Source organism: Vidua macroura, chromosome 8 (genome assembly GCF_024509145.1).
Source record: "Vidua macroura isolate BioBank_ID:100142 chromosome 8, ASM2450914v1, whole genome shotgun sequence".
Taxonomy (NCBI): Eukaryota; Metazoa; Chordata; class Aves; order Passeriformes; family Viduidae; genus Vidua; species Vidua macroura.
In genome coordinates, this window is record NC_071578.1 from 9,154,358 (window position 1) to 9,176,896 (window position 22,539).

A 22,539-nucleotide genomic window follows, 5' to 3' on the forward strand; every position below is an offset into this window, starting at 1 on the left:
AAATGCCTTTTCAAAGGAAGATTCACAGTTGTTTGACTTTTGATCTGTGTGGCAACTAGCTCGACCACCTGCACTGGGTTTGAGCAGTTACTGAGCTTGCTTTGTACCAGCTTATGAACACAGCAAGCCTTTGACACCAGAACAAGCCGATGTGTGAATACACCAATTTACAATGTAAATACAGGGTCCAACAATATGGGCATCTTTAATGACCAAATGTGTAAAGTGCATATATTGTTTACTGATTATATCATTAAATAAAACAGATGGCTCATATTCTCCATCCACCTACAGTGGATTAAAACACAATGGTGTAATAGTCTGGTAAACTGGTAATGTGAAACATTGCTTTGTACTGGTGTAGTAGCATAAATAGCTGTTCACAAATGAGCTACAAAGCCCCACTGCCACTAAGAGTAATTAGCTTAAGGCTGTACTGAAAGAATGCTACCTTCACAATCAACACGTGTGTGCCATTCATGCTGAAAACTGCATTTGAAAAATACACTGGTGACAGAAAGTAGCAAGTTTCTTGGCATGGATAAAGTAGACCATATGCTTCCCAACATCCAGGCAAGATTGGACACACTAGGAATCATGTTTCTCAAACAATTCCCTATTTAAATACGTTATTTGCGGCCATGATAAGCATGTCAGAGAAACAACAGTGGTTTTTTTTTTTTTTTTTTTTACTTGCACAAGCATTTTTATCAGGAGGAAGGTGGAGAGTTGGTGCAAAAATAATTTTAAGATGCAATTTTTTCTTCAAGGAAAAAATTAGTGTTGCAATCTTAAACTATCAGTAGATCTAAATAAGTAAAAGAAAATATGAAGACTTTGCTCTAACTCACAGATGTTACAAAAAACTTCTGGGTTACACTTTGATTAATATAGCAAATTCCAAGCTAAACAAGAGCTCTAAGGTAATAAATGCTACACAGTGAGATCCTGCACAAACTATTTCAGAGCTTCACAAATGTTGCAGAGAACATACCAGTACGTATGGTAAAATAGTTTTTCTCTGTCTTTCTCATTTTTCTCAATTTCCACACTGACTTTTCTTTGCCTTCTTGAATAGATTCAAGTCAGAGAACCATAGAATGGCTTGGGTTAGATCTTCTATATTAGTTAAAGAGCCAGTCAGAATTAGGAAATTTTCATCCTTCCTATCACGAAGTCGACTAAACAATCTCTCACTGTATGGCCACACTTTCTCATTCATGACTTTTCAATTCTGAGGGCTGCTCAGCAGGTTAATGATGTGTGAACATTTCTTCTGCAGAGCTTTAAAGGTCCAATACAACATATTACATGCTACCAGGGATATAAATTCTTCCTAAGTTTTGGTATTATCCCACAGCAGCACTAATTTAACTGTAACAAACTCTGAGTGATACCCCAAAGTCATAATTTATGGCCTTCTTTGTAAAACTTCAATAATAACAGCAACAGCAACTACAAAACACCACCTTCCCCACCCCAACCAAGCTTTGCTCAAACTAAAAGAGTTCCTTGTTCAACATTAGGGCTACAGATGAACAAACTACTCACACAGCTATGACTTGCAGGTTCAGGTCCTGGGTTTTGAGGCAGAACATCAGTGATTGACTTGAACACAAATTGTACTCAGCTGAGTTGTCCTTTTCCCAGTTGTTGGTCACTTAATCTCTTATTAGCCAGAAGTCCGACCTGCTACTAGAACTAGACTGAAAATGATCTAGTCTAAAAGATTAGCTAATAAGGACAAGATTCTGCTATCACAGCAGTTTTATACCAGTTTGATGACTTCATTGTTTTCTTAAAGTTCTTAGTGTGCAATCAGAATCATGCTGGAAAACAAAATTAACTTTGCTTTTATTAGAAGTCAACAATTGCAATCAAGTGTAGCAAGAAAAGTGCCAAGTGCCATGGAAATCATATTCAGAAGGCACAAAGGAGCTTTTTTACCTGACAGAAGATGAGGCAAATAAATTTGCATTCCTCCATTTGTTTTCAAACACTATCTCTGTCCAAAATACTGGTGTGTCTATGGGCAAGGGTGGGGGAAATGAGTTAAAATCATGTTTGTTTGACGCAATTATTGTCTTTTTCTTAAAGTGTTTAGAAGTGCTACCAAAAAAAGTTAAATCTCAGTCTTTTTTAATTTTGACTTACAAATGTTTCTCTCAGTCAGCGTAGTATACAATCTAGTTTTAGTCCATATATGCAACTTTATAAGAATGATTTAATTTTGGTGTCTCTATTTGCAAAGCTCCAGGACATCTACACATGAAGCTACTCTTTGGAAAGACTGAGCTTCCAGGATTTGCCTATTAGAACAAAGATTCAACTCTTCTATTTTTACATTCCTGTATCCCATCAAAGGGCTTGGCTTGATAAAAACTTGAAACTGTAATTTAATTCTGTACACTCTTACTTATGTTCTCTAATTCTTGAAAAGCTGAGCAGAAATTTCTTTCCACAGCACAAGTCACCAGAAATCGTCTCACATGCACCAGCACATAAAACTATACTGTCTACCCAGGAAAAAAGATTTGGTCTAAACATTATGGAAAATTTGAAAATATCTGACTGTAGAAATGGGGAATGTTGATCAGTAGAGAACAGGCCAAACAAATATCTGTCAGGATTAAAATAGGTCAGTCAATCCTGCCCTAACACAAAGGGATGAACTTTTCTGAAATAATTTCCAAGGTGGTTCTATTTCCTTTAGTAAATATATGGATTAAAATGAAGTGACCCAGTGGCAAGATATCATGTGTACCTTGTGTTCAGAAAATGTTTCAGGAATTTATGGCTTAAATACTCCGCAGTAAATGGAATGTGTAAAATTCAACCTATACTGTTCTTTCAGTTATAGTGTGAGTAGTGTCAAGATCATGATCCCTAATCAACTACTGGCCTTAAAGGGTTTGACTTAATTGATTTCTGAAAAGTTGTCTCCAATTATTTCAGCAATTACCAAAGCCAGCTTTTGCTAGCAGTTTCTCTTCTTCACATAAAGAACAATACCATATTCAAAACACATTCACTACCTTCACTATTCCTGAATATCACATCAGAGAGAACTCATCCTACTGGAACCTCCTTGCAAATACTGCAGGAAAGCCCTGCCCTGCTTATGCAGATATAAGACATGGCTTCTCATGGAAGCATGTCATGGGATACCTGCTGTACTTCAGACATGACAACGCTGGCTGTGAAATGCCTTTTGTTTCACTCATGACACTGTGAACCTTTTTAGGCTCTAGCTACTAAATGGTAGTCAACATTCCTAGTGCAGAAAGCAACCACAAAGGGTTACACAATACTTAACCTATCAAGATGCTTTACATTGTTGGTATATGCAGTCTAGGACTAGCTAGGATTATTATCCATTGGGATCCTGCTTTCCTGCAGAAACACAACTGTGTGTTAATGTTCTTTCCAGCTGTTCAGCTGGACACGAGTAGACAGAAGGGGAGCAAATGAGATAGCAATTCCAGATGATAGAAAAGAGGGAATGGAGGGGACAGAACAAAGACCATTGTACACTTCAAAAAGGAATGGAAAAAGAGAATTAGAAATCTGGTCTGAAGAATGCTGAGAACCCTGTTCATAATGGATGTAGTGTAGGCAGCCTGACATGTGGATAAAGCTTTCAAACAATCTGAAAAATAAAACAATGCTACCATATAAATGCTCTTACCTCACCGAATGAGGGACATCCCTTTCTAAAGCTGCCTGGGCACAAGGAGATTAAAACACTGACTTATTTTATCCTATGCATTTAAGTTACTAGATGTGAAGATCAATCGTGATGTTCCTTTTTTCTTCCAGGTTTGAAGAAAACTTAACTCTGTATCACTTAGGTTGTTAGAGATGAAGGTTTGCAAAGGCTACGGTGGCATTAAACTAATCCCAGCTACATGCCTGCAATGTTGAAATTGGTCCCTTTTTAAGGCATTCAGTGCCTGTGGCCTGGAACTCTCCATGTACGCTGATGGCTGGTGGTTAAATAGCAGCTCAAAAGACTTCTGCACCCTCCATGGTGCATGAGCTGAACAGTATTTCTAACACTGAATGAAAGTAGGGCAAGATTTTTCAAAAGTATTGTGGAAACGGCACAGAAACAACACTGTCTAAGAAAGATGAGTAAGGTTTAGAAAATGGTTTAACATTGATTTTTAAAAATAAGATATGCATCTTATATGCATCAGATTACATCATACCTAAACTAAGGACAGGGAACCCATATTGTCCCATAGTATTTTAAAATATTTGCTGTTCAGACCTAGAGGTACATTTCCTGTTTTATGGTTGGACTCCTAATGATAAAGAATGCTCACCCTTGGGAATTTTGCTGACGACACATTTATGTTTTCCAGATGTTTTGTCCATCACTTCAACAAAGAAACAAGGTTTCTTTTTAAAGTCAGAGACAAAGTGAGGAACAACTAGGTACTAATTAATGCCAATGTTTAATCTGGAATAACAAGCAGTATGTTCCTCATCCAAGGACTAGATTGTGATTAACAGCACCACAGAGCTTATCAGTTTCCTTCTGAAAAGGTTCAACACTTCATAATTGATAAAGGTTAGCTGCGTAACAAAACACAAATGTACAATAACATAAGAATCAAGTAACTATATTAAATGCTTAAAAGTCAGGAAAATGTTAAAAAAAGTTATATTGACAGTAACAAGCACTAAAATATGCTATGCATATTTTATGGCTTCCAGTTAACAACAGAAATATTAAGGACATGATTTGCAAGGAGCACAATAAAAGCTGTGTTGCCCCAAGAGATGAACCAGAATCATTCTGCCACTTACTCTCCCCCTTATTCAGTCTCCTTCAAGTTAAGGGAATTGCTCCTCTGGTTTAAGTTAACCATATGCTTAAATATGCTTCTGAATCAAAGTCTAAATTACTGAAGTAAACAGCTGCAGCTGTAAATATTCAACATGGAGTCGATATTTTGCTTGAGGATTTACTGTTTCAGTCATTTTTCAGTGTAGAAATACATCTTGAAGTAAAAATAGATATATATGTACAAAAAAGTTGCTGAGACAACTCCTACTCAAACTTCTTTTGGCTTGAGACCAAATATCCTGGAAAGAGGAACTCCTCTATTAGCATGAAAACAAAGCAAACGTAGCTGTATGTTAAACCCCACTCTGGATTAGTGATACAAAGATCTGCCTTCAGAAAACTGCAGAGACTCAACAGTCATAGCCAAGTATGACTGAAACAGGCTTTAGCTCAGAAGAAAATCAGTTTTTTGTCATGGACTTTTGGGGATGGAAACAGAGATTGGTAGGAAAATAGGGAAAAAGGCAGTGGTAACACTCACTCTTTGGGTTTGTGTCCACAGGGACATGACTGTCCCTGCTACTGTTCTAAACAAATGGAAATGTGGGCTTTGTAGCCAAGCAAGGAGGCAGAACAGACATTCTTAACTTTGCACATCTCTATGAGCCAGAGAAAGCAATAAAGAAGTCTGTGCATACACTCCTGAATGGCCACAGCCCAGGTCAGTGGGTAGAGGCAGAGCACCCCATGCCCTGCTTCAAGAACTGCCCTACACCTAATGTCCCCTCAGCCCAATGACCACAACATCACCACTGCTGAAGTTCTATGAGAACTGCTAGAAAAAACTCTAATCCAGGCCCAAACTCTGAAGGCCAATTCTGAAAATCACTTCTGCTTAGGAGCAGAGGCAATGGACACAAGTTGGATGCTGGGAAATTTCAGTGAGATACCTGGAGGATTTGCTTATTTCAGCTGCTACTGGAACAGATTGCTCAGATAGACATTGGTATCTCCAGCCTCGTATGTGTTTGAAATGTGACGGGAGTAGAGTCTGAGCAACCTACTCTAATGAGACTTGCTTCGAACAGAAGGTTGGACCAGATGACCTCTAGGGGTCCCTTCCAACCTAAATTGTCCTACAATTCTGTGAAATATTAACTGCAGGGTCCAAAAAAGTAGAACAAATTTTGATTAGCAGTGATGCAAGAAGCAGAACTCCCAGAATTTTCCTGGAAAGAGTGAAAAAGCTTCACCAGAACTCACATTCCATTTCTGCCTGCAATCATATTGGTCATGCAGCTGTTGGGAAGTCACATAACTTATTACCTGAGAGCTGAACTGAACCCTTACTGCCTCATTTCTAACAGACAGAGGTACTGTCTCTGACCTGTTGGGAATCAAACTTTAAAAGTCTCTTTTATAAATGCAGATGTGTTCATAAGCTTCTCAAAACATCATTGATAACAATTCAGAACACTGAAATATGAAGACTAAAAGAGTATTTTTAACACAAAAATTTCCTGGTGAACCAGATAGGATAAAAAGTTGTTCTGGAGTGTAGCAGCCATTCTTCTAAAATATTTTCCCGCAATTTGAAGGGGGTAGACAGAACTTATCTGCTAATTGAAAAAAGATTCAGATCTACTGAAATTTTTATCTGGTTACTTTTAGGTTTGTTTGTTTCCCACTGGGCTATGTGTGGCTTGGAAACTTTCCGAATTCTTTTCTTATAAGCTTTTCTAGGCTATTGGCTTAGAATATGGGCAAAACCCTGAAGATATTCCAGAACACATTCTTTTCTACTTCTTTCTAGCACACTGTGCACTTCCCAGTTCACACTGGTGTACAGGCCAAGGGATAGAGACCTGAGACAACCCATTCCAGTGTCTCACGGACAAAAACTGCGCACTTCATCTAAATCCAAAAATTAATTTCTACTCTAAGTTAATTTTCTGAACCCCCATGTCCCATCACTGCACACACAATAAAGAATTTCTTCCTAATATCTAATTTAAACATACTCTCAGTTTGAAGCCATTCCCCCTGATCCTAGTAATGCCATGCCATAAGAGGACTGTGTTAGCTTCATAGAACCTAAGTATTTGCTACAGAAAAGAAAAAAAAAAAAGATCATGAAGTATAGTAGGTCATTTGTATGTGAGAATACTTAAAAAAACTTATTACAAAAATACTCTTACCCACACCCCCAAAATCTTGTAAGACAACAAATTCCAATCCATAAGGCTGGGTACCTTATTGCTGGAGCAGCAAACTGGGACAGGAAGACCTGTCCCTATTATGCCACTGATTTCCTTAGTGAGCTATGGCCACCTACAAAACCTGTCTCTGCTTTTACTCCCCATCTCCAGAACATTTTATGCACAAACACATGGCCAGGGAATTTAGGTCATACAAAGGCAGTAATTTAGCCCTTTAGCTATCTAAATACATGATCTCTTAATATATTCAGCCAGATTTAAAAGAGATGCTGCTTTACCTTTCCCAGACAGTAAAATTAGAAAGAGTTAGGCATTAATTTGAAGCATAGAGCGTTAGCATGGCATATGACTTCAAGCATATCAGCAAATATATATTGTGGGAACAGCCACTATATTGAGCAATGTTCAATTTAACATTTCCTTTTCTGTATAATATTGATGTGGAGATGGTCCTCCAGTGTTTTCTTTTATTGGTTCCAGTAATTATGTAAAACATTGTGTGGTGTGTACTGAAGTATGCAGAAATTAGGAAACAACTGCCAATCTGTGCTAATTATATTTCTTACAGTTGTATTTATCTAATACATGCTGATTTCTTGGGGTCAGTATTTCATGATTATTCTTGCAACTAAACAAATTGGGATGATGCTGAGGCTGGGATAATGCTAGACCCTTCTACTCAACAGTCACAAACAAATTAAATTCACTGTAGGTCTATCAATTATGTGGTTTTAAACAACATCCTGAGAAGCTTCTATGCTGGCACTGCTTTTGGCACATTTACCTGACCTGAGCTTAAATCCTAACTTGACTTTCTTCTAGATGGGTGACTCAGCTCAGCATTTTTGTTGAAGAAAAAGGAAATCCAGTGCCGTTCTGACACACAGAAACATCCCATCATGGTGTTCAACTACATAATCCTTTTGTCTGAAAAGAAGAGCCCAAGTGTATCTCAGAAAGATCATATTTTCATTTGGCTTATGGAACACTTATAAACTAGGACTCCTAACTGTGATTCCCAAACACAAAACAAAGTCAAAGGTTACAGCATATGTTTTTGTTTCAGCTTCTCCAAATTACTTGCAAATGTATTCAAACACAATATGAGGAGATACTTTATTTTATTGAAAATAACAGACTACAGGGTGCTGCAAAAAAGGCTGGGGTACCTCAAGCATAAACATGGAAAGAATACATTGGTTTAGAAACCCATAAATCCTTATTTGAATCTGCCAACCTGAAAGCCAAGTAAAGCCCGAAAAAACTATTTTTCCTAAATGCTATGTCTGATTAAGCCATACTATTAAATGACAGCTGAACTTTAACATTAATATGATATTATTTAAATAACTGCATGATTTTTTTTACACTAAAATGATGAATGATTTTTGGACAGCTCAATTGACATAAAGCAAGAAACCCCTTTAATGAGATTTGACAAAATGGAGACATATGCAGAATATTCGTTACAGCTCATGTCGCAGAGCCCTTCCGTGGGAGACTTGGGTTTGGTTGGTGTCTTTTCTTTTCCTTCATTTTTTTTATAGTTTATTTTGATTGTCTACAGTCACTGAACCATCCCTTTCAATTGCCACTTCCTTCCTCCATGGATTTTGAATTTAGCTTGTGTCATTTACATATTACTCTTAATCAGAGAATTTTGTATGTTACATTTTAGAGGTGGAATTGTAAGAAATCTGTGGAATGAAGGCATCAGGTTCAGTCACTTTAACCTTTGTCAATTTAGCATACAAGTAACTAACAAAGGTATTTTTCTGAGGAGACTTATGCAGAAGTAAAGCTTGTGCTAAAGAACAACTTATAAAATTCCAGTTTTCACATTTCCTAAGCCAAGTGACAAATCAACAACAACTCTGCTAAATTTTTCTCCTCTTTTTTTTCTTTTTTTTTTTTTTTTTTTTATAAGCAAAGCGCACTAAGCAAACACACAACATAAAAGCCTGTGGCAAGGGTAATTTCAGACTGAACTCTTCAGAGGATGCACTAAACTCCTTTAAAACTGTGCTTTCTTAGCACCCAGCACTGCTTATTAGAGGGATGCTTTTCTTCTTTAGGAAACTGAATATGTACAGAAATATAGACATCACAGAGAAGCTCAGGTGCTGTTTCACTGGGTAAAGAACACATATCTAGAGGTGCCTCTAATTCAAAAAAAATCTGTCTGAATATGCACTGATGCAAATTTAAGGGGAGAAATAATCAGTGGATAACTCCCTCCCTTCAGTCCCACATAGAGTTTTAGGACATTGCACAATTTTCCTTTTCATATCACCTCGTTTTGATCCCAGGGACAATTTTCATAACATTGAAAGTGTGGAAAAACCATGCTAAAACCACAAGGGTTTACAGTGTGTCTGCCCTATCTATTTAGGCAGAATTGATAATTTTAACCTTTTCTCTGCACATAAATTTATGCTGCCCCAAAATATTTACCAACTTTCTCATTTTAACAGCAAAAACACCCCTCAAAACACAGAAATCACTCAAGAATAGGAAACACAGAAAATCATCATCAAAAAATCTTAATTTTAGAACACACATCCAAACCCCCCCCAAACAAATACAAAGAAACAAAGATGAGAAATCATTACACAAGGGCTATCCTTCAGGTTCAGAAAACTCTCTCCATAGGCATAACAAAGCCTTCTATTATCCTAAGACATTCTACACAGCAGCCTGGGTAAAAAAAAGTCGGTACACCAGCAAAATGTTGAGATTGAAGTAAAATTGAAAATAAAGGCACAGAGGGAGAGAAGAAGAAAAGAAAGAGCAGAAATGTCCCTACCTTGGCCTTACCTTCGCAACATTCCCGTCAAAATCCTGGAACTCTTCCCCAGGTTTGCATCTGTTTCTCTAAGCTGGGGAGAAAAGAGTCCTGTTAAAGGTAAAAGGCACACGTAGCCCATTCTGTACAAAGGACAGGGGTTTCTACAGTCATCTGAGTCAGTTAGCTTCAGGTTTAGCACACAACAAGCTTGTAAAGCCACCAAAGCTCTGAAATGTTAAAATACCTTGTCTTGTTTTCACTTACATAAATATGAAACCCAGGCAAGGGAAGTAATTGAGGCAACAAAGGTGAGTCAGTATAAAGAGCAAAAGCTTTACAAATAAAGAGCTGCAGGTAGAAGCTCTATACATTGGAATCCATAAGTCCCACGTGTATGTGTATTGTTGTGTACACTAGTGAAAGGATCAAGGGATGAAGAGACAGCCATGTTCCTGATGCTTTATGAAAAGAAAGACATATCTTTCTTTCACTGTTTTTCAAAGACTGCAGTTTAAAGAAAGAAACAAATACAAAATATATCACTTTAGGAATTCTGTGTCAAATAAATATGTCTATACTGCCCCTTAAATACAAAACTTGTACTGACCTTACAGCAGCCACCTCTGGCCTGGGTGCTCAAATGCTTTGTGAATAGTATATATACATGTCCAGAAGGAACAGCTGTACAACATATATGGTGGGTTTTTTTCATGTAAGAAACTCTCACTCGCTGAAACAACCATTTTTGTCGTTTATTAGGACAAAGGAAACCTACAGTTTACAGCTACACCTAATCAGCTGTCTTGTTCTACAGCTCTCAAACATATTGCAAAATAGGTAAAAAATGAAATAGAGTAGATGAAAAGTTATGAAGCAAATTAACTTCATGTTTATTTCTATTGCTTTTAAAAAGGGATTAAAATGTCCCCTCCCCTTTCTTTCTGTTTATTAGTGTCCCACAAAAGGAAATCTAGAAACTAAAATATTATAGGAAGAATGAAGTTACTTTCCTATCGCATCTTTTGCCACTGGCAGCTAGAAGAGAGACATCTTTTGACATTTTAGACATCTTGGAACCAGCGGGACATCAAAATCTACTGTAAAAAGATAATGTAATGGTCATGACTATTTCAGTTATGAAATAGCAGGGACCACTGTTTCTAACATGCCCCAAAACACAGCTGTGTGTACATACATAAAAACATTCTTCTCCTTGTGAAAGCTGAATATTTACCTCTTTGTTATCAAATCAGATTGAAAGGATTACCTGAGTCATTGACTTCTTACTGAAAAACTTTGTTGTAGTAGACAAAATGCATCCTGTGTTACAAATCCATCAAAACAGTAACACTGCCAAGGAGAGTGGCAGTCTTCCAACAACAAATCACCTTCACTATAACAAACCACTATTATATCTTGAATATTTGAACAGCAGCAATATTAAACCCAGTCTCTATTCTGGAGCACAATACTGTAAATATTTGCTGCCAGATTTAATGCCTATTACTGAAATCAGTAGGTGATGTGACAATCAGTGTCACATAACCTTTTTGCATAAATTTCCTCCTTATTCTTCTAAAAGCTATTAAGAAAATACCAGGTAGAAGCTGGGACTGGATAACACCAATCAAGTCTTGCTCTTAACAATATCATATTCAGTGGGAAGGCTTGAACTAACTCTCAGATCTCTGTAATTATGTGTTATGATGGAACAAAGATGAGTATTATATTCCAGGGAGGCCATTCCCTCATTTTTTCCTGATTCATCTAGACAATTCAAGCTCCAGAAAAGCAGTTTAGCCCGGTTTGACACAAGTAACAGCAGAAAAAACGTCACAATAATTTTTAAAAGGCTCATTAAAAAGCCAAGTTCTTATCTATGCTAGAAGGGAATCTGAAGTACAAATGTATGCTTTACATTGGTCTTTTATTATTCATAAAGATGCATTTAACACTTGGGGCTTCTCCTCCCTTTCACAGAAAAGTAGCGCTCTCCTTTTTACCATTATATGTTTGATCCTAACTTTCCTGTCTTGCTGCAGGATTCTACCTGACAGCTAGAATCAGTGCTGATAGTTAGGAAGGGGAAGCTGAATCTTAAGGCTTTGACAAACTCCTCTAAGCAAGATGGCCTCATGTTTTTACAGTAATAAAAAACCCAGAAAATAAGCAAAAGAAACATTAAAAAAGAAACAAACATGTACACACATAGTTGGAAGATCTCTAGCTACCTCCCAAGAGAATGCTAAGAAAACACCTTTTCTTCCTGCTCTGGCAGAAAAAAAAAAAAACCCACATGAAGAGTTTCAAACTGTAAGTTTGTTTTTATTTAAAACTGGATTATCTGATTGCAGTTCTTCCACCATCTCTTTACCAATACCAGCACACCACAGAAGTGTGGAATGGAACTGGTGGAATGTGAGTGAACCTCTTAAACAGCGCGTGTTTCATAGACCTGATGTAGTGAAAACATTTTGAAACAGGCTTTGATATTAGCAATGGCAAATCTATATGGTGTTTAAAGATAATATTAAGAATAATAATGAGAAAACAGGAAGATGAACAAGATGCTGACATTGATATCTTGTCTGTCTTAGACAAATTTTGAGGTTTTCCTAAAAAATGTTACATCTTTTAATGTCCTGTATAATCCAGTTAACCTATTTGACTTGTAGCAGAGCTTTTATTCCTTCTCTTTGTCTTCAGAAGAAAATACGAGTTTTACTCTACAGACAGGAAAAGTCATATATGTAAATTTAACCAAACCACAGAGACATTAACTTATAAAAAATAACTTTTCTGATTTTCTCAACATTGAACTGTTAAAGCTGACCATCATACTCACGGTGACAATTTCATTCCAGAAGACAAGTTTATTCCTTGGTTGATAAGATAATAACTCCATGTATTTAATGTACAGCTATTATGCATTGATAAAGCACCCTCTGTTCTGGTCTTTCAAAATCTCCAGAAAATAGAAAACTAGCTATATTATCCAAGATCTACACTGAAAGTTAATCTGAGTATATATAGACAGGTGGAACAGGTTGATTCATGTGGCTCCACTGGAGAATTTTTCTGAATTCCCTTAAGAAAATATTTTAAGTTTTTTTAAGTATTTAAGTGTCTCCTGATAAAAAACTTGGAAGTTGAGATCTTCCATTATGACAAGTGCTTTTTTTTTTTTTTCTAGAATATCCTTCTTATTTTTAATCTTGCTCTTTGCATCTTACAAGTTTTGCCTTCAAAGAAATTTGCTCCTCAGGTGGGAAGCAATGAAAAGGAAAAGTTATGCTATGAACCATGTATACATTGAGTGATCAGAACTACATCCCTGGGATCTACAGGATCAGCAGAAAGGAGTACATGGCATTTATCTCCATTACCTAGGTTTTATTTGTCCAGCTAGAAACAGAAAAGCATTTCAGACTCAGCAGTCACTGGGGATGTGAGAAGTGGAGGTGAAATATGACACCAAGTTGCCAGAACATAACTGGTCAATTCTCACAATTCTTCGTTACATTTAGTGATCTAGCTACATTTAGTGTTTTAAAGTAGCTAATGCCCAGCACTTCAGAAAGCAACTGGTACAGCTGGCAGAAAATGCCACATTAATGCTGTTATAGGAATTACTAATCAAAGCTATCCAAGTGAACAAACTCCCTGGGACAGTTAAAGGAGTTTTTTTAAAGTGCCTCTGGTCAGTTAAGAAATGTGTGGGAGAACCTGGCTTTGTAAAAATTGGACACTTGGGAAAGTAACTGAACACGTCATGGACACGAGCAGAAACCAGAGACAGAGAGGCTGGGCACCCACATGGAAGTTCAGAGCACTTGTACACATTGGATGGGATGGGCTTCTGAGCATCTCCATTAACTCTGCACAGTGGAGCTGATCCCCATGGAAGCTGCATGAGCCAAAAGTGACATGGATATGTCACCTTGGCTGCAGAGACTGCAGAGACAGAGCAGCAGTACCTGCTCCTCACACAGACCTGCCCGAGGGGCTGCTATTTGCATCTGCAGCTACAAAGAGTAAGGTTGCTCAACTATTAGAAGCTCACTTATGATATTGAACTGTTTCATAGGAAGCCCAAGAAGTCATTGGAATGGACAGTGTAACAAACCCTTCAAAGGACAGAACACTGACCTAACTGTGATAGTGACAGAAAATTTGCTCCCAGCAGCAGCTTTGATGACTACAGTGTGACTCCCCATCACAGAGACTCGGCAGGATGGGGGCCATGTAAGACACTTTGTAAGTTCTCCACTGCAGATGGTGATTATATCTCATCTGGATTATTTTTGCATGCACAAAGAACTTGCCCAATACAAATAAAATGCAGAATCAGCAATTACTTATTATCAAACTTACCCTTTCCCGAGCACGCTGGATCTTCTCTCTGTCATGGCTGAGGTTTTCAAGCATCTCCTGTCCAATCTGCTCTGCATTAAAAAATGAAAATGTAAATCATGAAAAATACAGCTTGTGACTGCAAGGCCTTAAAATGCCAAGTTAGATTCTAACAAGAGCATTTAACACATGTGGCAGACTAATCACTCCTCCTAACTGCAAAGAGGAATACATCATTATATTAAATTTTAAGTTTTTAAAATAACATAAAACTGAAGAAGCAAACCAGAAGCTGCCCCTCTGTAGTCTCTTGAGATTGTCTACACCCTGGGAATTGATGCTGACCTTTGATCTGTGAAACAAAGGCAAGAAGACTTTCAGACTTGCTCTAGATGCTGGGTGCTCATACTTCCTATCTACTCCTTAAGCCCAAGGAAGTCAGTAAGCCTTTGCTAAAACACCAGCCATTCTTGTACATCTAAAGACACAGAAGTCATATTAGGAAAAAAAACCTCTCTCAGTGCCTCTCAGCACTTACCATTGATGCTTAAATGAAAGCTTTTTCAGGCTCAGCCCAGTTACTGCTTTGCTCCACCATGGACTGTTTCTGGCTGGCTTAGAGATAGGCTGTAATCTCCCGATGTTTTCAACAGCAGCCAGAGACATTAATTTATAGTCATCACCGTTTGTTTACACAGGGGCTGTTTGCTTCCGCAGCTTACGCTGAACCAAAGGTTGCAAAATTAGAGTGGAGAGGCCTCAAGATATGGTACAAAGACAACACAAGATGCCAAAACTTTACTCTTCAAACAGCTTCAATCAAATGCTTCTCTAACACTGAAATATTAGCAGCAAGTATAGAGAAGAGATTTTAATCTTCAAAGGTCTATAGAAATATTAAGAAACCCTTCCTGTATTTCCCCGAAGGAGAAAAATAAGTTAAATCATTCCCATTTTACAGATGGGGAAGCAGGCAGAAGGAGCTGAAGCAGCTGTAGCTTTGCCTCAGGACACACAGCACGTGTGAGACAACCAGCATTTCTGTGCACATTCATTTAGGGTACTTAGCAGGCTTACCAGAGATACAAACCAAAACAGTGAAACTACAAAAATATGTTTTTTTTTTTTCCTACACAACAAAAAAAAGCACCTTGCTTTTGTTCTGGTGAGTGAGTGGGATCCTAAATGTCATTATTCAGGGAGCCTTGAGAAATGGATAATTAAAAATTCACCAATATGTTAGTAAACACAATTATGATTTTTTTTTAAATAGATAGTCCATTTTCAAGGAACAATCCAAAGTAGAATCACCTCAAACTTTAAAAGTTTGAGACAGGCAATGTTATTTTTAAATCCATTTAACACAAGGTACACAGTCTGCCAGATAAAGTCTGAGGAAATTCATTACATATATATTTCTCTATCAGTTGCCAAGTATAGTACAAGTAAGATAAATATTTCCTCTGACCACAAATTGACATCCTCATTATGCTATCTTGTCCCTCTTGGCTCGCTGCTCTTTACTTTTAGCTGTATATACAATGCCTCCCAAAGGTGAAATGTGGTAAGATACATGGGTTTGGAGTTAAAAAGGCTGCACAGTGCAGTGCAGTTACACAAATGGCAGCCTCAGAAAGTGATTCACAAGAGCCTTGCTTATGTTTGCATGTCAAAGGACCTGCAGGATGGAACTATACTGAGCTTTTCCTCATTAAAGCACTCAAAATACTATAATACACAAACAGAAATATGTGTTCAATACAATCCAGGGGAGAAAAAAAAAAAAAAACAACAAAGCAAAATCTCTTAAAAGAGAGGGGGACAAAAATCAACAAATTACCAACCTAGTAGCATAAGTTGAAACGATAAAAAGTGTATTTAGTGCTAAAAATTACATGTATGTTTGCAGACATAAAGGAGTACGAGGTACAGATCTTCCTTCAAAGGAATAAGTATAAAATACATGGCTAAAATGGTTTGGTATCTCATGAACAAAGCTCACAAATATCTTTGTAGGGAACAGTTTTATTTTTATTACACCAATTTTTAAGCAAGTTACTGTGGGTTTGTATATTTTTTTTTTCATCTTCTTCCTGTCACTGGCAAGTTCACACTCTTAGCTTTTTATAATGATTGAGTTTATTTTCCAACCATCAATGTGACAGCAGCATCAACTGTAAGTGAGGGTAAAACACCGTCACTTTGACGAATAGTGTATTTTCCTCTCATTGTCGATGACTGAAGACATCAATAAATAAGGAAGGAGAGCATGTCAGCCAGAATATCACAGAATGAATTGTTGATATGACACTTAGGGATTAAACCTTCAGCCATGAAGTTCAACCTAGCAGAGGGGTCTGAGAACTGAGATAGCTGCGTTTCTTCCCAGCAGCCTCTATAGATAAATAATTGGACGGATCATCAATTTTACAGGAGTAGCTTTACTCTACATGCACTTTCGTTGATGATCTTTGGCCTTTTTTGGGCTAAAATAACAACATAAGTTGAACAAAGAGATATGACGGAGATAACATAATATCACAATAAGTTTGCAAACATAAATTGACACCTTTATCCTCTTCATATCCTCATTCAACTCAGAAAATTCACTGATGACAGTGAAACTTGATTTTTAGCTGGAAGGTCAAGACTGTCAAACAAAAATATTATTACACAGAGAAAATAAAGACTTCTCAATGAAGACATGTCTCTTCACTTGGTTTGCAAGTGAAAGCACCTTTCACTAGGAAAGGGACTAGGAAAAATGAAGCACTAGCCCACAGTACACCTAATTACAAGCTTGATATAACTGCTTTCTAACATTTTTCAGGTTTTCCCACAACTCTGATGTTTTCCTTTCAGTTAAAACATTCATCTATCTGGCAGATTCATGCTTTTTGTGCAATGGTGTTGTATGGATTTTCCCAGCCTACTTATAATGCAAGTCATTGAAAAAGCTACTATAGTTACATGCTAAGGTCAGGTTTGTAAGATATACAGTAGTGCAGATGCATGAATTAAGACCAATACACAAACCAAAGGGTGTTGCCTCTTGCCAGTAATGGTGTTATTTCCATAGAATCTTAACAACGTCAATTATTTGGGGATTATGCCAACCTTTCAGTTGCTTTGTATGGACAGTGTTTAATATGGTTTAGTCGCAAGTCCTACCAAAGACTGAGTGGCATTGCTTCTTCTAACTGAAATTCCCAAAGAGATGCATAAAATTACGTTTTAAAATTACAGCTAAACTGTGAGAAGTAGAAGGGTGAATGCATTTACATCATTATTATCTGTGTACTGACAGAGGGCAGGAATATTCGATAGAGCAATTATCTCAGTCTTAAACAATGCTGTGATGGACAGAAAAAAATATTTCTGAAAAAGTACATAATATTAACAAGCATCATCCTTAAATGGTGAATGCTAAAATCCACAGCTCTAAATGTATTCTGCCCTAAAGGTGTTTGAACAAAGTATGGGAAATCATCCTCTTTGTTGCCAAGCACTTCAAAAATGCCATGTTGTGAGTCCAACACAAATGGTGCCTGGTTCTATGAGACTATGTTATGCAAGAAAAATATAACATTTCTTACCCTAAAACACTGTAATTAATTAGAGGAATGAATACAACTTTCCTCACTTGAAGAAAAAAAACTAACACCCCCCCCCCCACCAATGTAACAAACACAAACCTATCTTCCCCCTTCACGTGGGCACAAACTGGCACATGGCTTTCAACAGTTATGCTGAGATAAACCCAAAAGACAATGATCACTTCTAGCAATGATTTGCACTTCTGAATAAGCCTTTCCTTTGGAATTTGCTTGTAATCTGTATGCAGTATTTATACATACAAATTGTAATTTAATATGTGGTCCACATTTAATATGTGGTCCACAGAGTTTGATTTCTAATACCTACACACACATCAAGGACACAAAATAAGTTTGCTTGACTGGTTTCTTTTACATTTTTTGCCTCCAGTAATTTAAGAATTTATGTACTTTATCAGCTAAACTGATTGTGAAAGAGCTTTTTCTGATCACTCAAGTCAATAATACTTTTTTGCCCTAAGAATGACTAAAATATTTACTCAAGAGACGGGAATGACATGGAATGAGTCTCTCCAGGCTTTAGGATAAACAAACACACATTTTTATGAATTTTGAAGACAGACTCCCCATTTTTCTTTACATATAAAAATAAAATAATCCAATAGTTTATAGAGCACTTTTTCTCTCAAAGTGTACCCTGTGTGTTTACATATATTTTTGTGTATATATGCATATATATGTGTGTGTGTACATATAAAAGTGTCATAAGATGCAGCAGTTATCTTGATATGAGTTAAAATTCAAAAAAAAAAAGCTTAAACAAAATCACAGAAAGGATGCTTGGAAATATGATTTGCTCAATCTCATCATATGCATGCATCTGAACTATGTAATTAGAGGTTGGAAAAGACAAATTAATTTAGACTGGGAAAAGCAGAAGATCATGTTAAAAATCATGATGGCTGTTCTACAGAATCATGAAATACACTACAGAAACCACTGTGTGTTGACCAGAGTAGGAGTGGGGAACAGTTCCAGGCTGAGATCCTCAGCCCTGCCTAGTGAGCAGTGCCATTTGGGGAGTGCAATTGTGTGTGGTCTTTGCACAAAGACATCACATGCTCTGAAGATGTAGCAGAAGCTTATACAAGATTTTTGGAAACTATGCTGACACAGGCTGGGACTTTTTATTTTTCCTAAAGCCACTCCATTTTGGACAGGTTAAAAGTTTTGATTTTAGGAGACTAGGATAAATCATCAACAGCAGTGTCTAGGAAAAAATACTAGAAAATGTTAAAAGCTCACTGTTCAGAGGTGACAGCAAGCAGATTTGCAAACTTGGAAAATATAGGTTGCAGGAGTTGAAGAATTCAGGGTTGAGTCAAACACCTTATGCTTCTGACAGCAGAAAGTTAATAAAGTGATGACATATCTTGAAGTATAGGGACACAGGTAAAAGTCCAATAAATTCCCCAGTTCACAGCCGACATATATTTACATTGAACAGCTGATATAATTAGAAACAGAAGGATTTAGATCATTAAGGTTGTTTAAAAATAAGTACTGGGTAATACAGATAACTGAAGGATAATGGAACAGCCATAAGCCAATGGAGAGAATTTGTAAAGCATTATCAGAACAGTGAAACATGAGTTAGTGCTCAAATGCCTCAAGAATCTGCCATGAAGATGTTAATCCGCATGCTGCTAAGTGGTCAATTAACACAATAAAATAAAAATTAGCTACTTTTTATAGGGATTAGTTGGCTTCTTCAGCAGAAGCAAATGCCATCCAGGTGGAAAGAGCACTGACAATCCACAGCATTCACCAAGGACATCCAATACTTCCAGAGCTGTCAGAAGTTCAGTTGCAAGAGAGGATAAAAGAAGTTGCCCAGTCTTACTGTGGAGGCAAGTAACATCTAAAAATACCTCCCAAACTTCCAAAGTCCAAGATGTTCACCAAAGTAAAAAATACAAACATTTTTCAAATGAAAAGGTCTCCCTATAAGCTATAATGGATGTTCATGAAATTATTTTTATTGGTCAAGAGCAAAAGGGGTTGGTTTAGACTGAGGTCAGAGAAGCCAGAAAGAAAAACATCCAGGCCACCTAATCAGAATTCAGTCTTTGTGTTTCGTTCAAAATAAAGAAGAAAAGATATTTGAGGAAGGTGCCACATGCCTTTAAGAACAAACCGGGAGCATTTCATAACCAACGCCTCCCATGGTCCAGGCCTGATTTGTCCTTCCACAGAAAAAAAAAAAAGGCAGATAAATGAGAAGAAAATAGGATAAAGAAAGAAGAAAGATGACAGACCTAGTAACTTCACCTCCAGTTACTTTTTATGTTTCTAAGGTTTCATACCTTTTCTGAAATCCTAACTTACATCAATCTACTGGTAAAAAACAACTCATTTCTCACTAACTGATGTATTTTTTTTCTGTCTACTCCCATCACCAATCTAGCTGAGCTCCCTTACTAACATCCTCACAGCAACATTCACAGGAGGTGGCAGACTTTGATTCTGCTGAGCACTTGTCTACATTGCAGGCTGGCCATTGTTCTTGCCATGCCCCAGCCCAGCAGTGCTTGTCTGCTCCAAATTCCTCCCACCGCATCTTCCTCCCCTACTCTCTTCCTTCAAATAAGTTCTAAGGCAAAAAAGAAATCTTTCCTTAGTGCATCAATAAGTAAACAACTTGCTACCCCCCCTTTCAATCACTAATAACGTACCTAAAGTTGGGAGCCAACCCTCAGTGTCTTCTTTTGCTACTTTTTAAGTGTTCCCAGGATGGAAGAAGTCCCTACTTGCTCTGAGCTTGGTGCAGGAATGGGTGATACTTCATTGCAGTACTGCCAGCCTTGAACTTGTCTGAAAGTGGTTTAGCAGGGGAGAGTATTAAAAATCCTGATTGCATCTAAATTAAGTTGCAGAAATACATCCTCTAAAACTTGAGCCACAAGCTGACGTTTAATTAAACTTGTGACTCCAAACAGCACTGAGATGACACAATGGTGATCTTTGGTTCATCTAATGCTATATTCATAATCATTATTTAATCAAAAGTGCTCCACCATCTACCCAGTTTGCTATAAACTCAGAGCAGTACAAATAATTAATCTGGACTCTGTATTACTGGTAATTTTGAAGACTTAAAAAGTGCAAGTACAGAGTTGGCAACTTAAACTCCTGCACTGAGCAGCTTGAGCCTTGTAAAGTTGGCTCTATCTCTAGAGCTGATCCATTCTTAAAGCAGCAAGTGCACTTCAAGACACAGAGCTGAGCACAAAATTGATGAGATAGGCTATTAGCCAACCAGCAAATAGAAAAGTTACATTATGTTTTTAAAAGAGAAGAAAATGTTTTGAAATTCATGAAGAAAATTCATTGAAGAATATGTTTTAAAATTGAAGAGTGGAGTGAGAATTTTTTCCAGTCTTATTTAACTACATAACCACTACATACCACAGTGTATGTCATTTAGGTAGCACAATGACAGAGAACAAAAACTGCTAGTTAAATCTGTAAGCACTGGAAGAATTTAGTAATTTTTCAAACTGATTATTTATGATCCATTTATGTAGCTTAAACTTATCAATCAAGAAACTTATCAAAACAAGAGTGTTTTGCAGTATCTCCTCTGGACATCAGTGGACCTACGAGAAGAGTATATCCTTCAACAGTTTCAATCTAAGAAAATGCTCCTTGAAGCAAAAAGCAAAGTTATCATCAGAAAGTAAAGCCAGAACCAAACAAAATTACCTTTGGGCTTGTTCAGGTTTCTCCCAACATCCTGATATGCCAGATTTATCTTGGATCTACAGGTCAATTAGAAAGTCAGGAAAGCTGCAACATGAACAAGAAGTCTATGCCTGTTTGATCTCTAATACTTCCATGAAGCTAAACAGTGTTTTAACCTTTCTTGCACTGTTCAGAAATTCATTTCAAATGTGAATGGAACTATCTCCTGCTGTATTCGCATTCATATTTAAACAACAAAAACCAGAAATAAAATAGCACCCAGACATTAGAAAAATAAAACAAACCTAGAAGCTGATTAATAAATAATGCTTAAACACATTGACCAAAAAGTGCAGGGGTCTGTGCATAAATAAAGCATTCTGTAAACAGTGTGTGTATATAAAAATATAAATGTATAAACTTTCTTAAACATGGTAAAGCCCATGAAGCAGGTGAACAGCTCAGCAACCTCGGAGCTGGCTTCAGTGCAACTCACTCTTTGAATACGAATTAGCAGTGGGTAATAGCAGCATATTTATGAGGCCTTTTGCCTGGTCCTTCTCTCCAGTGAATGCTGTATTATTCATTGCGTGTGCCCTGACCCCAGTGCGCTCCTGTTCTGACAAATCATACTTGATTAAGACAAATCTTTATTAGTTAGCTAGTCAACTTCCCCATTTATCATTTGCAAATCCCATTCTCTTTTCCAGGTACAGTAAAAAAGTGACTGAAACCAAAATCATTTTTTCTCCATGTAAAGTGAAATGCTTGTTACAGCCAGTAAGTGCAAACTGAAGCCTAGAAGTCAGTAACAGATGAAAAAATAAAGCTTTAACAGGCATAAATTACAAATGGGGCAAAACTCTAACACAACACTGTACCTTGGATAGCCTGAAGAAACATTAATTAGCTTGTCCTTTCAATGTTTCCCATTTTTTTCACAAACTGAATCTCTTAAAATCTAAATGCCATAAAAAGAAATGCATTGCAAAGTTGGAGGATGAAAGTACTAAAGCATAAAAAATATTAATAAAGAGAATACTGAGGAAAATTATTGTTCAAAGTTTCTACCAATACTAAAAA

At 37.1% G+C, this 22,539-nt stretch overlaps 1 protein-coding gene across 4 annotated transcripts in view; it reads right to left on the reverse strand.

Annotated features, from left to right (window-relative positions):
• The window catches only part of VTI1A (vesicle transport through interaction with t-SNAREs 1A), a 258,051-nt gene that overhangs the window by 87,742 nt on the left and 147,770 nt on the right, over positions 1-22,539 (reverse strand). For 2 of the 4 annotated variants that reach the window (XM_053984455.1, XM_053984454.1), the window contains 2 exons: positions 14,177-14,247; positions 9,832-9,893 (listed from right to left, as the gene is read on the reverse strand). In XM_053984455.1, coding sequence (XP_053840430.1) covers positions 9,832-9,893; positions 14,177-14,247 — 133 coding nt within the window. Of the gene's footprint in view, positions 1-9,820; positions 9,894-14,176; positions 14,248-22,539 lie in introns of all 4 variants that reach the window. The other 2 variants (XM_053984457.1, XM_053984456.1) reach the window with 1 other exon arrangement.